Source organism: Poromitra crassiceps (assembly GCF_964638095.1).
Source record: "Poromitra crassiceps genome assembly, chromosome: 14".
NCBI classification, from domain to species: Eukaryota; Metazoa; Chordata; class Actinopteri; order Beryciformes; family Melamphaidae; genus Poromitra; species Poromitra crassiceps.
The window spans coordinates 18,136,782-18,153,581 of NC_139633.1; the positions used below are offsets into that span (position 1 = coordinate 18,136,782).

The 16,800-nt window shown below is 41.9% G+C and overlaps 1 protein-coding gene across 1 annotated transcript in view; it reads right to left on the reverse strand.

Moving 5' to 3' along the window:
* The window catches only part of lmo1 (LIM domain only 1), a 40,050-nt gene extending 29,185 nt beyond the window's left edge, over positions 1 to 10,865 (reverse strand). The window contains exon 1 of the mRNA XM_083650944.1: positions 10,550 to 10,865. Coding sequence (XP_083507070.1) covers positions 10,550 to 10,571 — 22 coding nt within the window. The 5' untranslated portion in view covers positions 10,572 to 10,865. The remainder of the gene's footprint in view (positions 1 to 10,549) is intronic.
* Between the last annotated feature and the right edge of the window lie 5,935 nt (positions 10,866 to 16,800).

Consider the following 16,800-nt stretch of genomic DNA (forward strand, 5'->3'; position numbering starts at 1 on the left):
AAGTCATTCCCTGCATTGGTGTAATCAGAGAGCAGCTCATAAGGAGGCTTTTAATTATGCAGTGTTTGACCTAAATAAATTCATGTGACATTGTTTTTGGCAACAATAGCCAATTAAAGGTCTTCCTGAGAAGGATTAGAACTACAGAGAGACTACAGCATATGGGAAAGTGCTTGAATGCAGAACTGAAAGTGATAATAAGCCTATATACAAAATATGAATTGTGAAGTTGCACCGCAACAACACACTCATATTGGTGAACTGCTGCCAAGTGCACACATCGAATGACACTGGATGGCATCTTCATCAGCTGACCAGGAAGTAACCAAGATGAATCGCTCAATATTGTGAACGGAAACTCATAATATATCTTTGTCTAATAGCCTAGATACACTAGACAACTTTGAAATCTTAACTGATTATGAAAAAACGGTTGCAATGGTATACTTTTATTTTGGAAATTGTAACGGGAAGTTTCGGTTTTATTCTTTCTGACTTAACCGTGAGCTTAGCGTGTTTGCTTCCCTGTATTATTGTGTGCCATTGGTACCAGAAATACTGTATGAAGACTAGCTATTTGACTGCTTTTGCCTCATTGCCTCCTAGTTTTTCATTGGATATTGACGGGATTCCACATGCACGTGTGAGTTGTGATGAGTCAGGTCGTTGCACCAGTTTACACTATGCGACAACGCGAGAAATTCAAACATGTTTGATATAATGGTTGTGGCTCTGACTAACGTCGGGAGGCAGTTTACACTTGACGATTAGAAATCTGTACCCATAATACACTAACAGATTTTGCTGCCGACTGACACAGCAACTGCCCACAACAACTGCAGACTAGAGTCAACAAAGACAGACTGCGCCCAACTGGAAATCCTGTGTAAAATCGGAGGGAAAGTCTTGTAATGTATTTTAGATGCAACAAGGTGGTGTAAGCTGGTTGCAGGTGGAGCTTGTGTGTGACACTCCCCTGCACTCCTAATCAGTGTTGGGTGTAACTCATTACAAAAGTAACATATTACATGTAATGTATTACTTTTAGCAGTAACTCAGTAATATATCATTACTTATAGGATTTCAGTAATATTATACCAGTTACTTTTTCAAGTAACTCAAGTTACAAATTGAGTTCAAAATGTTTTAATCAAAGCACATATTTAAATCATTTCCTACTCAGACTGTGTGTTTTTATGCAAATAACCACTATAGATGACAATAACAAAGGAAAAGAATAACATTTAAAATTTTGGATTGTTTACACTGACTTCAAGGCGGTTGAAATGATTTTTCGGGATGGTTCCGGGGTGGCAATGTCATTCCGCTGCTGCTGTTGTTTTGGTGAAAGTAATGCAAAAGTAGTGTAATAAGTAACGAGTTACTCTACACAGACAGTAATATTGTAAAGTAACTTATTACTTTCAAATGGAAGTAACTAGTAATATATAGTATATATTATATTTTGAAAGTAACTTGCCCAACACTGCACCTAAATAGAGCCCAGGGAAGACACTGGAGTGGCGCGCTCTGCGAGAGACATTTACCATGAAGAAAAGAGTTAGTGAGAACAGCAGCGCTGCTGAGTGGAGGTAAGCAGGGAAGGTGAATGGATAATGAGTCATGGAGGGAAGGATCAGGCATGTCCCCTCTGGCAAATGGGAGATATGGCACGGGGCAAAAAATCCTCTGGCACTCTTATTGTGTGCACTATAGTCAGAATGTAGCGGGTCAGCCGCTAACTGAGCTCGCCTCCCAGAACTACACTAATACTCCAGCTCCCGGGGCGGCTGAGTCCATTTGCCTGAGCTCGGCATAGCATAGCCCCATGCTAATCATACAAATCCACGCCAGCTTTTTTCATTGGGCAAGTTATGAGCACATGGGTGTATGTCAAAAACTGTCACATTTCTGCGCCGAGATGTGCAAAAACAAAAACGACAAACGGCAAAGAATAATTTCCCTCATGTTTGCCTCAATGAGAAAGTCCATCAGGAGCTGATCAGGAGCCCATAAAAATGTCTGAATTTGTAGAACACATTTTCACCCCGGTCGTTACCCCCAAACCCACATGCACATACCGGTTTCTAATCCCAACCAGAACAAGATCCTGCTGGAGGAGAACTGTTGAATGGGAGACTTCCATTGGCCTAAATACAAACACACACACACACACACACACACACACACACACACACACACACACACACACACACACACACACACACACACACACACACAAACAGATACACTCCTGTCTTTCATATGAGCAAATTATAAGCATCAGGGGACTATTTCAGGAGGGATTAAACAAGATATCCTGCTTAATGCTGTAGGAATAATAATACTAGATCTGTTTGCTTCAAGACAGAAGATTCCATTATAGACACAAGCGCAAATATGTGTGTGAGATTCAATTGACACATAAATAATGCATTACAGTAATCATCACTGACACAAACGTTTACATTTCTTTTGTGTCTAAATACATTTTGAAATATGTCATTCTTGCCGTCTTCACTGTGACAGCGTGAGAGTGTAGCGTACTAGCGTAGCATGTCTGACTGAATTTGCCAGGCAGTTTCTTTGCAATTTTGTTGCATGCACACACATTACAGTAATATGCATAGATGTACATATGTAGCATAGAGTATGGCTAACTATAACAATGTTAGGGTTTCGATTCCCACTGGGACTTTTTTAGCAGGGTGCCTTGGATGAAGGCCACCAAATGACAATCTTATGTTGTTATTTTACATTCCTCCTCGTAGTTTTGGGTGCCCTGGGTGCCCCCGTGGCTCACCTGGTAGAAGCTAACAGGCAATGTACACCAGATGCGTTACGGCTGCGTTGGCTCTCGGCCATCTTAATTGATGGGCGATACATGCGCTACGGAAAAATTACGCACCTGTTCTATTTTTGCCGGATCCCGCATCCGTCTGACAGATGATATCATGACTGTGTGGGTCTGTTCGCAGCCGTACCGGAGCCGTACCGCATCTGTTCTGGAGGCGGTGTACATTAGCCCGGGTTCCAATGTGGCCTGTGGCCCTTTGCTGCACATCCTCCCCTCTCTCTATCTCCTTTCCTGTCTTTACACTGTCCTATCTAATGAAGGCGACAACATGTAAAAATAATAATAATAATAATAAAAAATACACATTTTCCTAATGGCCAAAAAGGCAGACTTGGTGACATTGTGGTTTTGAAACCTGCTCACCTCGTGACCGTTGCTGCATGCTGTTCCTCTTTCCTGTCTCTCTTTACTGTTTACCTACAAACAACTACAGAATCAAAGAGGACATGTTAAGAGAAATCATCTTTGCCAGAGAGCAAAAGGGCGGCTCTGCAGAGCGCTTCACGATGCCAAACAAGTGAGGACAGAGAAGGTGCAATAGGTAAACAGGTGTATAAACAACCTTATGTGAAAAAGACTAATGAGATAGAGTAGGCTCTGTTTGTTTGTGTGTGTGTGTGTGTGTGTGTGTGTGTGTTGCTGTGAACAGCAACTTGAGAGACTCAGCCTTGCAGAAACAAGAGGCAGTGAGACCTGCTTTCAACAGTATAATCAAACCAAGCAATAACATTTGTTTTCCAGGCCAAAAGGTAAGTTAACTGTAACATCATTGATATTTAGCCTACATATATTTATATAAATATATATCATCACTGAGAGCCATCACATCCATGAGCAAAGATCAGCAATGACGCCTAATGCTGGACTACAAATAACATAAGCACCTGGTAACACATAACCTTTAAGCACCTGGTAACGCATAACCTTTAAGCACCTGGTAACGCATAACCTTTAAGCACCTTGTAACGCATAACCTTTAAGCAACTGGTAACGCATAACCTTTAAGCACCTGGTAACGCATAACCTTTAAGCACCTTGTAACGCATAACCTTTAAGCACCTGGTAACGCATAACCTTTAAGCACCTTGTAACGCATAACCTTTGCGATGCAGCTGGATTTGCACAACATCCCGATATCACGATCACATGACAAATCCATCTTGCCACGCTCCAATCCATTGGTTAGAATCCAAACCATCATTGGTTAGAATCCAAACCATCAGTGGTTCACACCAATCAGCATCCAGAGGCAGCTACGTGCTGTCATCATGCTGTGCTGATGATGGTCTGACGACCAGAATGTTCACTTTTTTGTTATCACTTTTTTGTTCATTATGTAAATTAATTTTCATTTTTCGTTTTTATACATTCAGGCAGTGTCTCATCATAGACGTGTGGTCAATGGCTCTGCATGGATGAAATCCTCCCGTTCTCCCCATTCTGCATAGTTAGCATTTAGCTGCTAGCCCAGCCCAGGCAGGATCTGGGATTCAACCCCCGCAGTAAACGCACATCTGAATAGACGTCTATGTACCTGCTCTTGAATCCCCAATCCTGTAGTGTGTACAGCCGCAGCGGCAGCACCTTCCGCTGGTGAGTCAGCCCATTGAGATACAGTATATATTCCCCCCACCATCTTACCATTCGTCCCACTGGCACAAAGATACCGGACGTAACGTTTTGCGGGCGTTCCCCCACAGACCGACTATCTATTGGCCTTTCATGCTTGCCTCGATAAGCCTCGAGTTAAGAGCGCAAACTTTCCTTCTATCATCCAATCACCTGCCAGGTTTTTTTTTTAAGTGCCTGCCCCTTTTAAACGGTTTCCTGAGGGACTTCCCAGATGGTAATGTGAAACAAACCATCTGGCAGCATCAGGTTAAGTAACGCACACATTGCCAAAGAAGAGGGGATCTTGAAACGCTCACTGTAATGCAAGTGTTGCAGAATAATCGCAGCACTCTGGATGATTCAGAGGTCATTAGAGTTCAGTGTTTGGAGTCAAGAAGGGTTTGTACAACAGCTACATTACCTCTGTGCGTGTCTGCATTTGTCTCAGTATTTGAGGTGAGAGATTAGGTTTCTCCAAGGTGCTTTAAAAGGTGGTCTAAAGTAACCATCTCACCACGTCAGCACATCTGTGGATTTGTAAAAGGTTTTCTGTGCAACATTTGGAATGATGAGTATATGCCCTTGCAGCTTAGAATTTCTTATTTGCTCATATAATTTTGAATGTGACACCCCTACCTCCCCAACCCCCAATAGAGAGCTCCAGGGATGATGTATTTCTGTAGGCTGAATGCGGAAGTCCCGAACTTCCTGATTCTTCACTGTTTCTGTCTATGGGATTTTTGAATGGGTTTTTGGCACGATGCTTCAAATAATGTCTGTGGGCAACGCAAGTTTAATCAAACGCGAACCAAGCTTCAGCGGGATAATCTTCACACATGAGGACCACTTTCATGAGTTTTGAAGCGTAACTGCGAGCCCTAGAGGTAAAAAGCTTGTGCTAAGCTAATCCAGAACTACACACAGTGTCGCATAGGCGTCCACGCATTGATTGCGAGAGAAAGAATTTCCGCGTTCACTCGTGATGACGTATAATATCCGCGTCGACATTGTAGTCTCATTTAGCCGTTTGCTAGCTAGCCACCCTTTTAACGGCACATAAAAGCTTCAAAACTCATAAAAGTGGTCTTCATGTGTGAAGATGATGTTACTAAACACTGGTTCGTGTTCGATTAAGCCAGCGTTGCCCAGAGAGATTATTAGAAGCATCGCGCCAAAAACCCATTCAAAACTCCCATAGGTGAAAACTGTGAAGAACCAGAGCTGTTAGCATCGATGATTTCCGGACTCGTTCCTGGAGCTCTCTATACATAATACATACATAACATGTATGTATACATATATACATACATACATACAGTACATACATACACATACATACAGTACATACGTACAGTACATACACATATATACATACTGTACACAGCATCGGCCGTCTAAAGATATGAACAGAGTCAGCGTGACATCACCCATTGGTTTTTCTGAAGTCTAGTGTGGCAGTCGCCATCTTGGGGTTCCTCCGCAGCTCACGCAAGATGGCACAAAACCAGGAGTTTCCCAGAGCCACAGCTACGCCTGCTATTGGTCGGTGATCATCAAGCTGCGCGATCACTGGACAGGCAACCTGTCGCCTATTTTACTCTAAACAGGTGAATTCTATAAAAATGCACCCCCCCCTTACAGTTGTTACGAAAGGTCAAATTAGCTATTTAGAGCAAACCATGTTTTGAACCAGGCTGTTAAACATGCTTAATCCTGTTTTAAAGGGCATTTTAACATGGCCTCAAGTGGCCATTCAAGGAACTACAGCTTTCAGTATCACTTCCTCTGTAAAATCCCGAGCTTTGTCTGATACACACAAGACGGACAGACGGACAGACGGACGGACACACACACACACACACACACACACACACACACACACACACACACACACACACACACACACACACACACACACTTCTTGAAATTGGAGAAATTGTTTTCACTGAATAAAAACAGAGGGGGAGACTTTGGAATACAATCTAATAAGAGATATTGTCCATTCCTTGTGATGCATGTAGTAAGCGGATCTTGTTGTGAGAATTCACAGGGTAACATGGCGAGCATGTGGCCCCTGGATATATATATATATATATATATATATATAACATCAAAAGGGATGCTCTCACAACTCAAGAGCACATCATTGAGTTTGTGTGCCATGCTGATGAATGCAGCCATTTACATGGAAGGCAGGTGGGTGCGCTGGCTAACACGTGTGTCTCAAGTCTCCCTCCAGTCCCTTTCAATCCCACTAAGATTATGGAAAATGATATCATCTCCCACACTCACAGATGTGAAACCATCAGGACCGATAGGGATCTAGGGGTTTAGTGGTGGGAGACAAAATTGGGTCTAGTGAGAACTCTGCGTTAGAGAGTACCAGATCAGCTTAAATCAGTACCAAAGCAGTCTGAATTAAACAGGCGCTGCTCAAAATGCCAAAAATAGTTTAGCGGTTTAAATCAAATGCATATGTGTGTTTTTTGTTTTTTATTTTCTGCGTGTAGCTAAAATGAATAATGACAACGGCTTTTGTATCAAATGTATGGCGAAAACATTGATGGCACATGACAGTAGTTGTCAACACAGAATAGATAATATTATTATGATTATCTGCATACCAGGGAAGATGTATGCTTTGACACTATTTGTGATGAATGTTTGTTATGTGAATGCAAATGAAGAAATGAATTCCCCCTCCATACAGTGTCTCCTTTGACCATCTCTGTTCAAATGGGAACAGTACTGCGAAGACGATGCAGGTCCCCGAAATGAAGCTTCATAATAACGAGATGTGACTTACGAAATATCAAACGGAGCAATACGTTTGTAATATTGTTTAGGGCCCAGGGCACAGTCAGGGACAGACATAATTTCAATATTTGAAATGGGCAAGTTTAATTTTGAAAGTAAGAGAAAACCAATAAGCCGAGGAAACAGCAAATACAAGAGAGCAAATTGCATTCCTTCGGAAAAGTGAAAAGACTTAAGCAACATATAAAAGTAATCTCCAGCTGGAAATTAGAAAACCCTCACAAACCAAATAACAGAAAAGAAATATTACTGTCCACTTTCTAACTCAATACAACGTCGCTACAAGACAGTATTACCATGGTAACACGGCTAAAGAATGAAGCATTTCTTATTATTTCAAAATAAGAATCGGAGCCTGAAGCCCCAAGTTTTATTGCAGCAGCCGACAGATCACCAGTCTGTATTCATCTGAACCATTGCTTTTCAATCACATGCTTTATGAATGTACAAATTTCATTGGACAGGGTGCTTACGGGGTCGTAAATTAAAACGCAAAGGTATAACCAGCGATTTTTCATATGCTGAAGGATTTTCCCTCTGCCCACCATGAGTACAGTGGTGTATACATGATGATCCAAAGACGTGCTTACAGTCTCTAGACCCAATTTTGCAGTTGTGGCACTTTGAAGGAGAGAAAATGGCTGAAGAATAGCTTTTTTCCTCTTGAATTAGAGGCACATTGGAACCTTACAGTACCATAAGGTAACATAAAAATGTTGGCCTGGAATATTTGGGACATGTGTTGCTACTGATCACCAAATACAACATGAGGTCATTTCACAATGCAGAGACTGTTTTACCTTCACAAGCCACTTTCATACTGTGTCGACCCCTCTGGCTTCTCCAGACACAGGACGTCATAACCATAAGCTACTGTAAATAACTCCTCCATTTGGGAAGATGCTGATTAGTTTACCATGCGCATGATTTACGGCAAGACAATCTATGATATTGGTCAAACCTAATGCCCTATACATAATCTCATGTTACACAGCATTGTACGTTTTACATTCAACTCACACGAGAAAAAATATATATTTTGTGTTTCATCCCACTAAATTCATAACAACAGCTACAAGCCGAGGTGAGGAATGTAGCTGCTTTGTTGATGTTTTTTTCTATGTATTAGCTTAGAAAAGGACATTTCTGGTTACTTTTATTCTCCAGATCGTTGAACTTTTCCTCACAAAGTTCAGAGTTCAATATAACAGTCAGTGCCAAACAGCCGGCGTTACTGTGTTGCCACTTACTGTGTAGGACCGCAGTCTTCAAGCACATAGGACCACTGACTGGTGACCTTATTCATACAGTGAGCAATATAAGAATTCTAATAGTAGTAGATAGTTATTAGATAGATCATAGCAGTAGACACATGCACACACACACATACACACACACACACATACACACACACACACACACACACACACACACACACACACACACACACACACACACACACACACACACACACACATTATGCATTAAAAGACAATAAACATACTCATACCAAAACATTGAAAAACACCACAATCACCCATGTGACCTGCACGCACACACACACACACACACACACACACACACACACACACACACACACACACACACACACACACACACACACACACACACACACACACACACACACACACACACACACACACACATTGATTTAGGCAATAAGTGGCTACATTAGACAAGAAAGTTGAATTGACAAGCCTATAACTTTAGAGCCAATAAACGCTAAGAGGCAGAGCAATGAAAGAGCCCACGTCCCAGCAGCTCTTTGGACAACCCGGCCAAACTGCGGGGAGCTGTCGGCTCGGGTCGGGCCCAGCAAGTAAAGGGTGAAGCTTTTAAGCAATGAGCAGCAGGTGATCTCAGCTTTTCTGCAAGTCCTAATGCTCCTAAAAGCCACTCTCCCTGGTTCTGTAATTGGGGCATCAGTAGTTAATGTAGTATTGACTGCATTACATGCTCCTGTGCATCCTTTCTCACTAATGCCATTTGCATCACCTTGTACATTTACCATATTGCTTAGCCAATAAGTGTTAAAAGCAATCTAAATCATGAATCATACCGGGTACTTTTAGCAAGACAGACATCTAAAAGGAGACAATTTACAGTTGAGTTAATTTGGGTACATTAGCAGCACAACATGGATTCTGCCAGACAGACCAATTTATGCTTCTGCGGCAAGCCCTTTATTGGTTTTTAGATGTGTAAGTGAAAGGATGCTCTGCTAAGAGATGTGAAATATCCATTTTCAAACATAAATAATGGGTTGCAAATGCATCCATTACTTTTGTCATCTTTGAAATGGGCTATGACAGAAAAAGTCTATTAGGGTTAGTGGAGGTTGGCAGATTGGATGTTACCAGGAGGCATATTATCGGCAAAAAAGCCCTCATCATACACTTAGAAAAGTGTCAGAACAATGGAAAACACCAGAGAATAGTCTTTCAGAAAATGTAAGCCTAATCTCCATTTGAACAGTTATCATTATGTTTCATTAGGTAATATATGTAGCTACATGACTGAGTGCCATTTAGACCTGTATGTGATGAATGCCCTGCACATCTCCTCAACATCGGTTCCATCATCCAAAATGGGACGTCATTAGAGGCGAGTTTGATTTAAATTAAAATTAATTAGATCGCCTCACCCATTAACCTAAATAGGCCACATTGAAATAGATAAGTAGCCTAATGCAAGTAGGCCTATTTGGATGGAAACTGAGTGAACGTCGCATGGCGCTATCCATAATTTGCAATCAAGTTAAAAGCACTCGGCTGTCATCTCCCATCCCGTGGTGATGTCAAAGGCTGCCTGCTAACTTCAGAGACGCAAAAAGCACTTAGAGGGGAAGGAGAGAGGAGCCACATGCACTGCAGCGTCTGTAGACGATCCTCCAACTCCGGGCTACACAGTCATAACGCTAAACACAAAACTACCACTATAAATAAACAAGCAACTCTCCAAAACTACAATGATAAATAGGCTTGGCAATGGCAGACTATCTGTGTACCTCGAAAAGTTCATTGTTAAAATAGTCAGGTTTTCTTCTCGAAAACGCGGATCCAATCGTGAAATATAGGATAGGGATGGAAAAGGGCAATAGGCTACTAATAGCGAAGGCTGCGGGATGCGTAACGTTTGGGTCCGGGGTGGTGGGACACACTTGCCGTGCAAAATGCAATGCCCATATAGTTTTTAATGTTCCGATCCAGGTTTAGGTAGCCTGTGGTCGGGGATGTTACTCACCCTCTTCCTTCTCCAGCACCATCGTCCTGAGGAACGAGGAGTCCTTCCCCGGGCGATCCGTCCTCGGCTCCAGCAGGCTGCCTGCGCCGCTCGGGGCTTCTCCTAGAAATGGCTTTGAAACGCGCGGCTGACTAGACCGAGTACGGCTCGATAAACCAAAACCCTGGAAAGATGAATTACCGTCTGCACGTTTTTCCCCTCCTATCAATAATAATTCATCTGCGGAATACGGAGATATACGCGGCGAAATCCCCCTATCCGGACTAAACTGCAACGCAAATAAATACTGGTAAAACAACGTTGGTCGGTCTTGATAAATTCCATGCGAATATGAAAGAAAAACAATGAAAAGCGATGTAAATCTACTGTCGCCTATCTGTAACTGTGCACACACGGACGGATCAGAAGCTCGGACTGAACGGCTGAGCTGTCCTCGCTGTTAATATTCGCTCTCTCCTCGTTCTCATTTGCTCCCAAACAGCAACTATATTCAAACAAATCCAATTGCAAATCTGACAACTGCTAAAAGCATACTCACGCCGCCTCTCCACCCAATTTATGTGCCGCGCTGCCTCTGCTGCTACTGAATAAATGCGCGCAGTTCCCAGAGACCCTCGGATTCCCCTGTTAATTAAATCAATTCATTATGCTCAGATCTGATTAGCAGCCCTTCCCCCCTCTTTGAATCAATTATTCAATACACAAACATAATTGCTTGTGCCAGAGGTGTCTAAGTATTAGCTTATTTAACTCCAAGCAGGGATAGCGGAACGCATCTGAACTTGGGGGGGCCGGGGGGCGTGTCGGGGGGACGCGCCCCCCCCGAATCTCGGCAGCGCCGAAGAAAATTTTATGTTTTTTGGACTTTTATCCATATTTAGAAGAATATTTAATTTTAAATTAACATTAGGATTATACTGTTGTGATGTCATTATTCAGTATCTTCTCCTTTTCTATTATTAGTATTAGTATTAATATTAAATACTGAGTATCTCATGAAAAACTATTAATATTGCATCTTTTGTGTTTAGCTCCGTCTCACAGCAGGCCCGGCTCCAGAACCAAATTACAGAGGGGGCCTGCCCCTAGCTTGGGGGGGCCAAGGGGGGTCCGGGGGGATTCTCCCCCGGAAGAAGATTTTGTACATTTTAAAGTAAAATTCGTCAAACTGGTGCATTTGAGAGCAAAAGGAAGAGGCTAAATCTATGAGGAACTACACACATCTCTAATGTGTTGTGACTTTACAAATAGGCCTAAACAATTAATATTAAATGTATTTACACATTGTGCACAAATTGCATTCATTGTGACAAATTTACAATAGTTAATTAATATCCAGCCAGAATCATTGCAAATGGAGGTTCAAAGTAACAGTTAGCAATAGCATTCAGTTAATCAATGCCTAATGACAGCCAGATTCCGTTTTAAACTTTAAAACAGAAAAACGGAAAAACGTTTTTAGCACACACACAAAAAAAAAAAAAATTGAATGGGGGGGCCAGTTTAGGGAATGGGGGGCCCGGCCCGGTCAGGCCCCCCTCCAACGCCGGGCCTGTCTCACAGCATTGTAACATTGTAGTGCAGCCAGAAAGGAAAACTACTGTAAACATTTGAACCACATTTCTTGTTTAGAACCTATAGCTAGCAACATCGCCATCTCCTGAAAAACATTAATATTGCACCTTTCTTGTGGCTACATCACAGCATCTACTGAAAAACATTTATAGTGGATCTGACTTGTTTAGTTCACTTTAGATTCACATCACATCTGAAAAACAACCAGTCGAGTGTAATAAGTAAATGAGGTTTAATTGTAAAAAAAAAAAAAAAAAAAAAAAAAAATCTAAAAAAAAAAATTTTTTTTTTTTTTTTTTTTGGGAACTGAAAAGTACCCGGGCCGCGGCCCGGGTGGCCCGGGCGGTTCCGCGATCCCTGACTCCAAGGACACTAATTACCCCTAGGGCAAGGGAACTTTTCTCATTAATTCTGACAAAACACAAAAGCACAGCTAAGGGAAAGTGTGTGTGCGTGTGCGTGTGTGTGTGTGTGTGTGTGTGTGTGTGTGTGTGTGTGTGTGTGTGCGTGCGTGCGTGTGTGCGCGCGCGTGTGTGTGTGACTGGTCTGCCAGTCTGAATGCTGAATGTGCGTGATAGAGAGAGAACGAGAGAGCGCGCGTCTGCACACGTATGGGTTGTATCGATGCACGTGCACACGCACGCACATTGGTGCGTGTGTCAGAGAGAGAGAGAGAGGGAGGGAGGGAGAGATGCTACTACCTGGTGCTCGGTACAGTTAGGAGGATAGCCTACATAAACGCGCTTATTGTGTTTTTCCCTTTACTTCTTTGCAGAATTTAATAGAAATGGCATCTAATTGCAGTGTATTTATCAGGAAGCCTCAGAATAGAACTCTGCTCTAATTAGTGTGTCCAGACACACTTAGTTATCACTATACTGTAGATAAACAGTCGTTTTAAAAGAGACAGCACAACAGATGGGCCGCGTTTTTGATTAGTGGGTAGATAGAGGGTTCAGTTTCAAATCTGGTAATATAATTGTTGCCTGTTATTGCCAAGATGAAAGTGTTGCTGTTTCATGGTGGAGCCTTAAATAGCACCACTTCCACTTGCCCTGCGGAGACTGTTAACCAATTAAGGGTGAGATCCAACGAAGATTAGCCATTTAGGAGAGAGGAGTGGATGCTACAATAATGCTGGTTCGTCAGCAGCCAGCAGGCTGTCTGTGGTGTGAGCGCGCTCAGTCTGTCCTTGCCTTCTGTTACATTTTTGCCCTAGATTGTTATTACAACCCTATTCCAAGCACATGATGCTACTCAATAATGAAACGATAACACGAGTCAACTCATAGGAAACTGTCATTTGCAATATTAGCTCAGCCTGTAACCTGCACCTGCCAAAATTAGATTGGAAACAGCAGTGTAACAGATCTCATGATTTGAGTAATAACACATTATAGACTGTTAGTCTACACGCGCCTGTTAGATCATGTTCCTGGCTATATGTAGCACTGTACATAGCATACATGTATGTATGTAAGCTATATGTAGCACTGTACATAGCATACATGTATATGTATGTAAGCTATATGTAGCACTGTACATAGCATACATGTATATGTATGTAAGCTATATGTAGCACTGTACATAGCATACATGTATGTATGTAAGCTATATGTAGCACTGTACATAGCATACATGTATAATGTATGTAAGCTATATGTAGCACTGTACATAGCATACATGTAGGCTATATGTATGTAAGCTATATGTAGCACTGTACATAGCATACATGTATATGTATGTAAGCTATATGTAGCACTGTACATAGCATACATGTATCATGTATGTAAGCTATATGTAGCACTGTACATAGCATACATGTAGGCTATATGTATGTAAGCTATATGTAGCACTGTACATAGCATACATGTATGTATGTAAGCTATATGTAGCACTGTACATAGCATACATGTATATGTATGTAAGCTATATGTAGCACTGTACATAGCATACATGTAGGCTATATGTATGTAAGCTATATGTAGCACTGTACATAGCATACATGTAGGCTATATGTATGTAAGCTTAGCTATATGTAGCACTGTACATAGCATACATGTATATGTATGTAAGCTATATGTAGCACTGTACATAGCATACATGTAACATAGCATACATGTAGGCTATATGTATGTAAGCTATATGTAGCACTGTACATAGCATACATGTATATGTATGTAAGCTATATGTAGCACTATACATAGCATACATGTAGGCTATATGTATGTAAGCTATATGTAGCACTGTACATAGCTATACGAGGGATCAGCCGAGCAGCATTTTGGTAAACAAACCACGTCACTGGGTGGCAACGGCAATGTAACCCTATGGAGTGTGAGCTTTGGGAGGCTTGAGTGTCTGACTCTAGCCGGCTGACTCTGTTTACATTTTAAAAACTGTGACAGTTCACACAACCTTAACAGGACATGCATATATTATACATCAAACTCTTGAGCTACTTCTGCTCTCAATCAGAATGTCAAAATATACTGCCGCGGGGTTCCGCATTTCCGGGTGGCAGTGACGTCATGCTGATTCGTTATATATATATATATATATATATAGCTATATGTAGCACTGTAGTAATGTAAGCTATATGTACACTGTACCTAGTAGTGTAAGCTATATGTAGCACTGTACATAGCAAGCTATAAGCTATATGTAGCACTGTATATATATATATTATATATATGTATATATATATAGCACTACATAGCAAGCTATAAGCTATATGTAGCACTGTACATAGCAAGCTATAAGCTATATGTAGCACTGTACATAGCAAGCTATAAGCTATGTATCACTGTACATAGCAAGCTACAGTATAAGCTATAAGCTATATGTAGCACTGTACATAGCAAGCTATAAGCTATGTATCACTGTACATAGCAAGCTATATGTAGCACTGTACATAGCAAGCTATAAGCTATATGTAGCACTGTACATAGCAAGCTATGTATAAGCTATATGTAGCACTGTACATAGCAAGCTATAAGCTATATGTAGCACTGTACATAGCAAGCTATAAGCTATATGTAGCACTGTACATAGCAAGCTATGTATAAGCTATATGTAGCACTGTACATAGCAAGCTATAAGCTATATGTAGCACTGTACATAGCAAGCTATAAGCTATGTAGCACTGTACATAGCAAGCTATAAGCTATATGTAGCACTGTACATAGCAAGCTATAAGCTATATGTAGCACTGTACATAGCAAGCTATGTATAAGCTATATGTAGCACTGTACATAGCAAGCTATAAGCTATAAGCTATATGTAGCACTGTACATAGCAAGCTATAAGCTATGTAGCACTGTACATAACAAACTATAAGCTATATGTAGCACCGTACATAGCAAGCTATGTATAAGCTATATGTAGCACTGTACATAGCCCTTGGTGGTAATTTCAGTCCTCATGGGCAGCAGGCCGTGCTGAGATTGGGTCGGCCCTGAAATCAATGGGCTGATCCCTCTCTGACCGGCTTCCTGGCTGACATGCTTGACTTTTCATCTCCACAGTCACATAGATTGATGACTTATGACCGAGAATGTATGTGTGCTGACCTCTAGCCAAGTGAATGACACATAATTAATCCAATCACACGCAGGAAACGGGAAAGCAAAGGCGAAAACATGGCTGCACTATCATCAGCGCTTGACTTCAAATAGCCATTTGACATTTGAATGTGGAAACATCACTATGAAAGGGCCGTTCAGGGGGGAAGGAGAGGAAAGGAAAGTGTGCATGCGTGCGTCTGTGTGTGTGTGTGCGTGTGCGTGCGCGTGCGCGTGCGTGCGTGCATGGAGGGGAGGGGGAGTAATTGAGGTTATAGGTGATAATTTACCAAAGAGTTAGGGTTATTTCACCATGATGCTAGAGCAAACATGTTATCAGAGACTGTAAATAACCAATATACAGGTAGGTGCCTAAGGGGTAGGGTTATTTCACCATCATCATCAGAGACTGTAAATATTAAATAACCATGTAGGCAAACGCGTTCAACTAAAACATTATTTGTGCATTATTAGCTGCGGAGATCTGTATCTCAGTCAGTGCTGTATCTCAGTCCATCTCTTCTGGCAATGATCATAATAATAACATGGAGGACGGGACTGCACACTGACTCTCAATCAAGGCGGCGCTCATCAACACAAATGGCGCACAGTACGTATAGGTGTAATGACACGCGGTATCCACTGTGTCTATGATACTGCTCACCTAGGCCATGGTGCACCCTGCCTACCCCTCGGTTGCAGACCCTTCCCCACTCCACAATCCAACAGCAGGGTCAGCGGATGCTAGAAACAAGCCCCAGAGTCGTTAATTAAAATTAATTTCTGAGCGTGCATTAGCCGTGCCCATCTATTTATGGGCGGCTCTCACATGCAGCCACTACAAAACAGTGCTCTGTAATTAACCCCACCTAATCAGATAGCGCACTAGTGTTGTGTGTGCTATTCGTCCTCCGGCACACAGCCATTGGATAGGGGGGTTTCAGAGACAGGGATGAGCCCATTCTATAGTTCAGAATGGCTAAGCAGATTAAAAGCTCATATCAAACATGATATTTACAGGCGAGGCTCAGTGGAGAGTGCTCTTTTTATGTGTGATGGGGAGAGGCTTCAGGGGTGGGCTTTTAAAGCCATGTCCCTTAATTGTATTCTAGC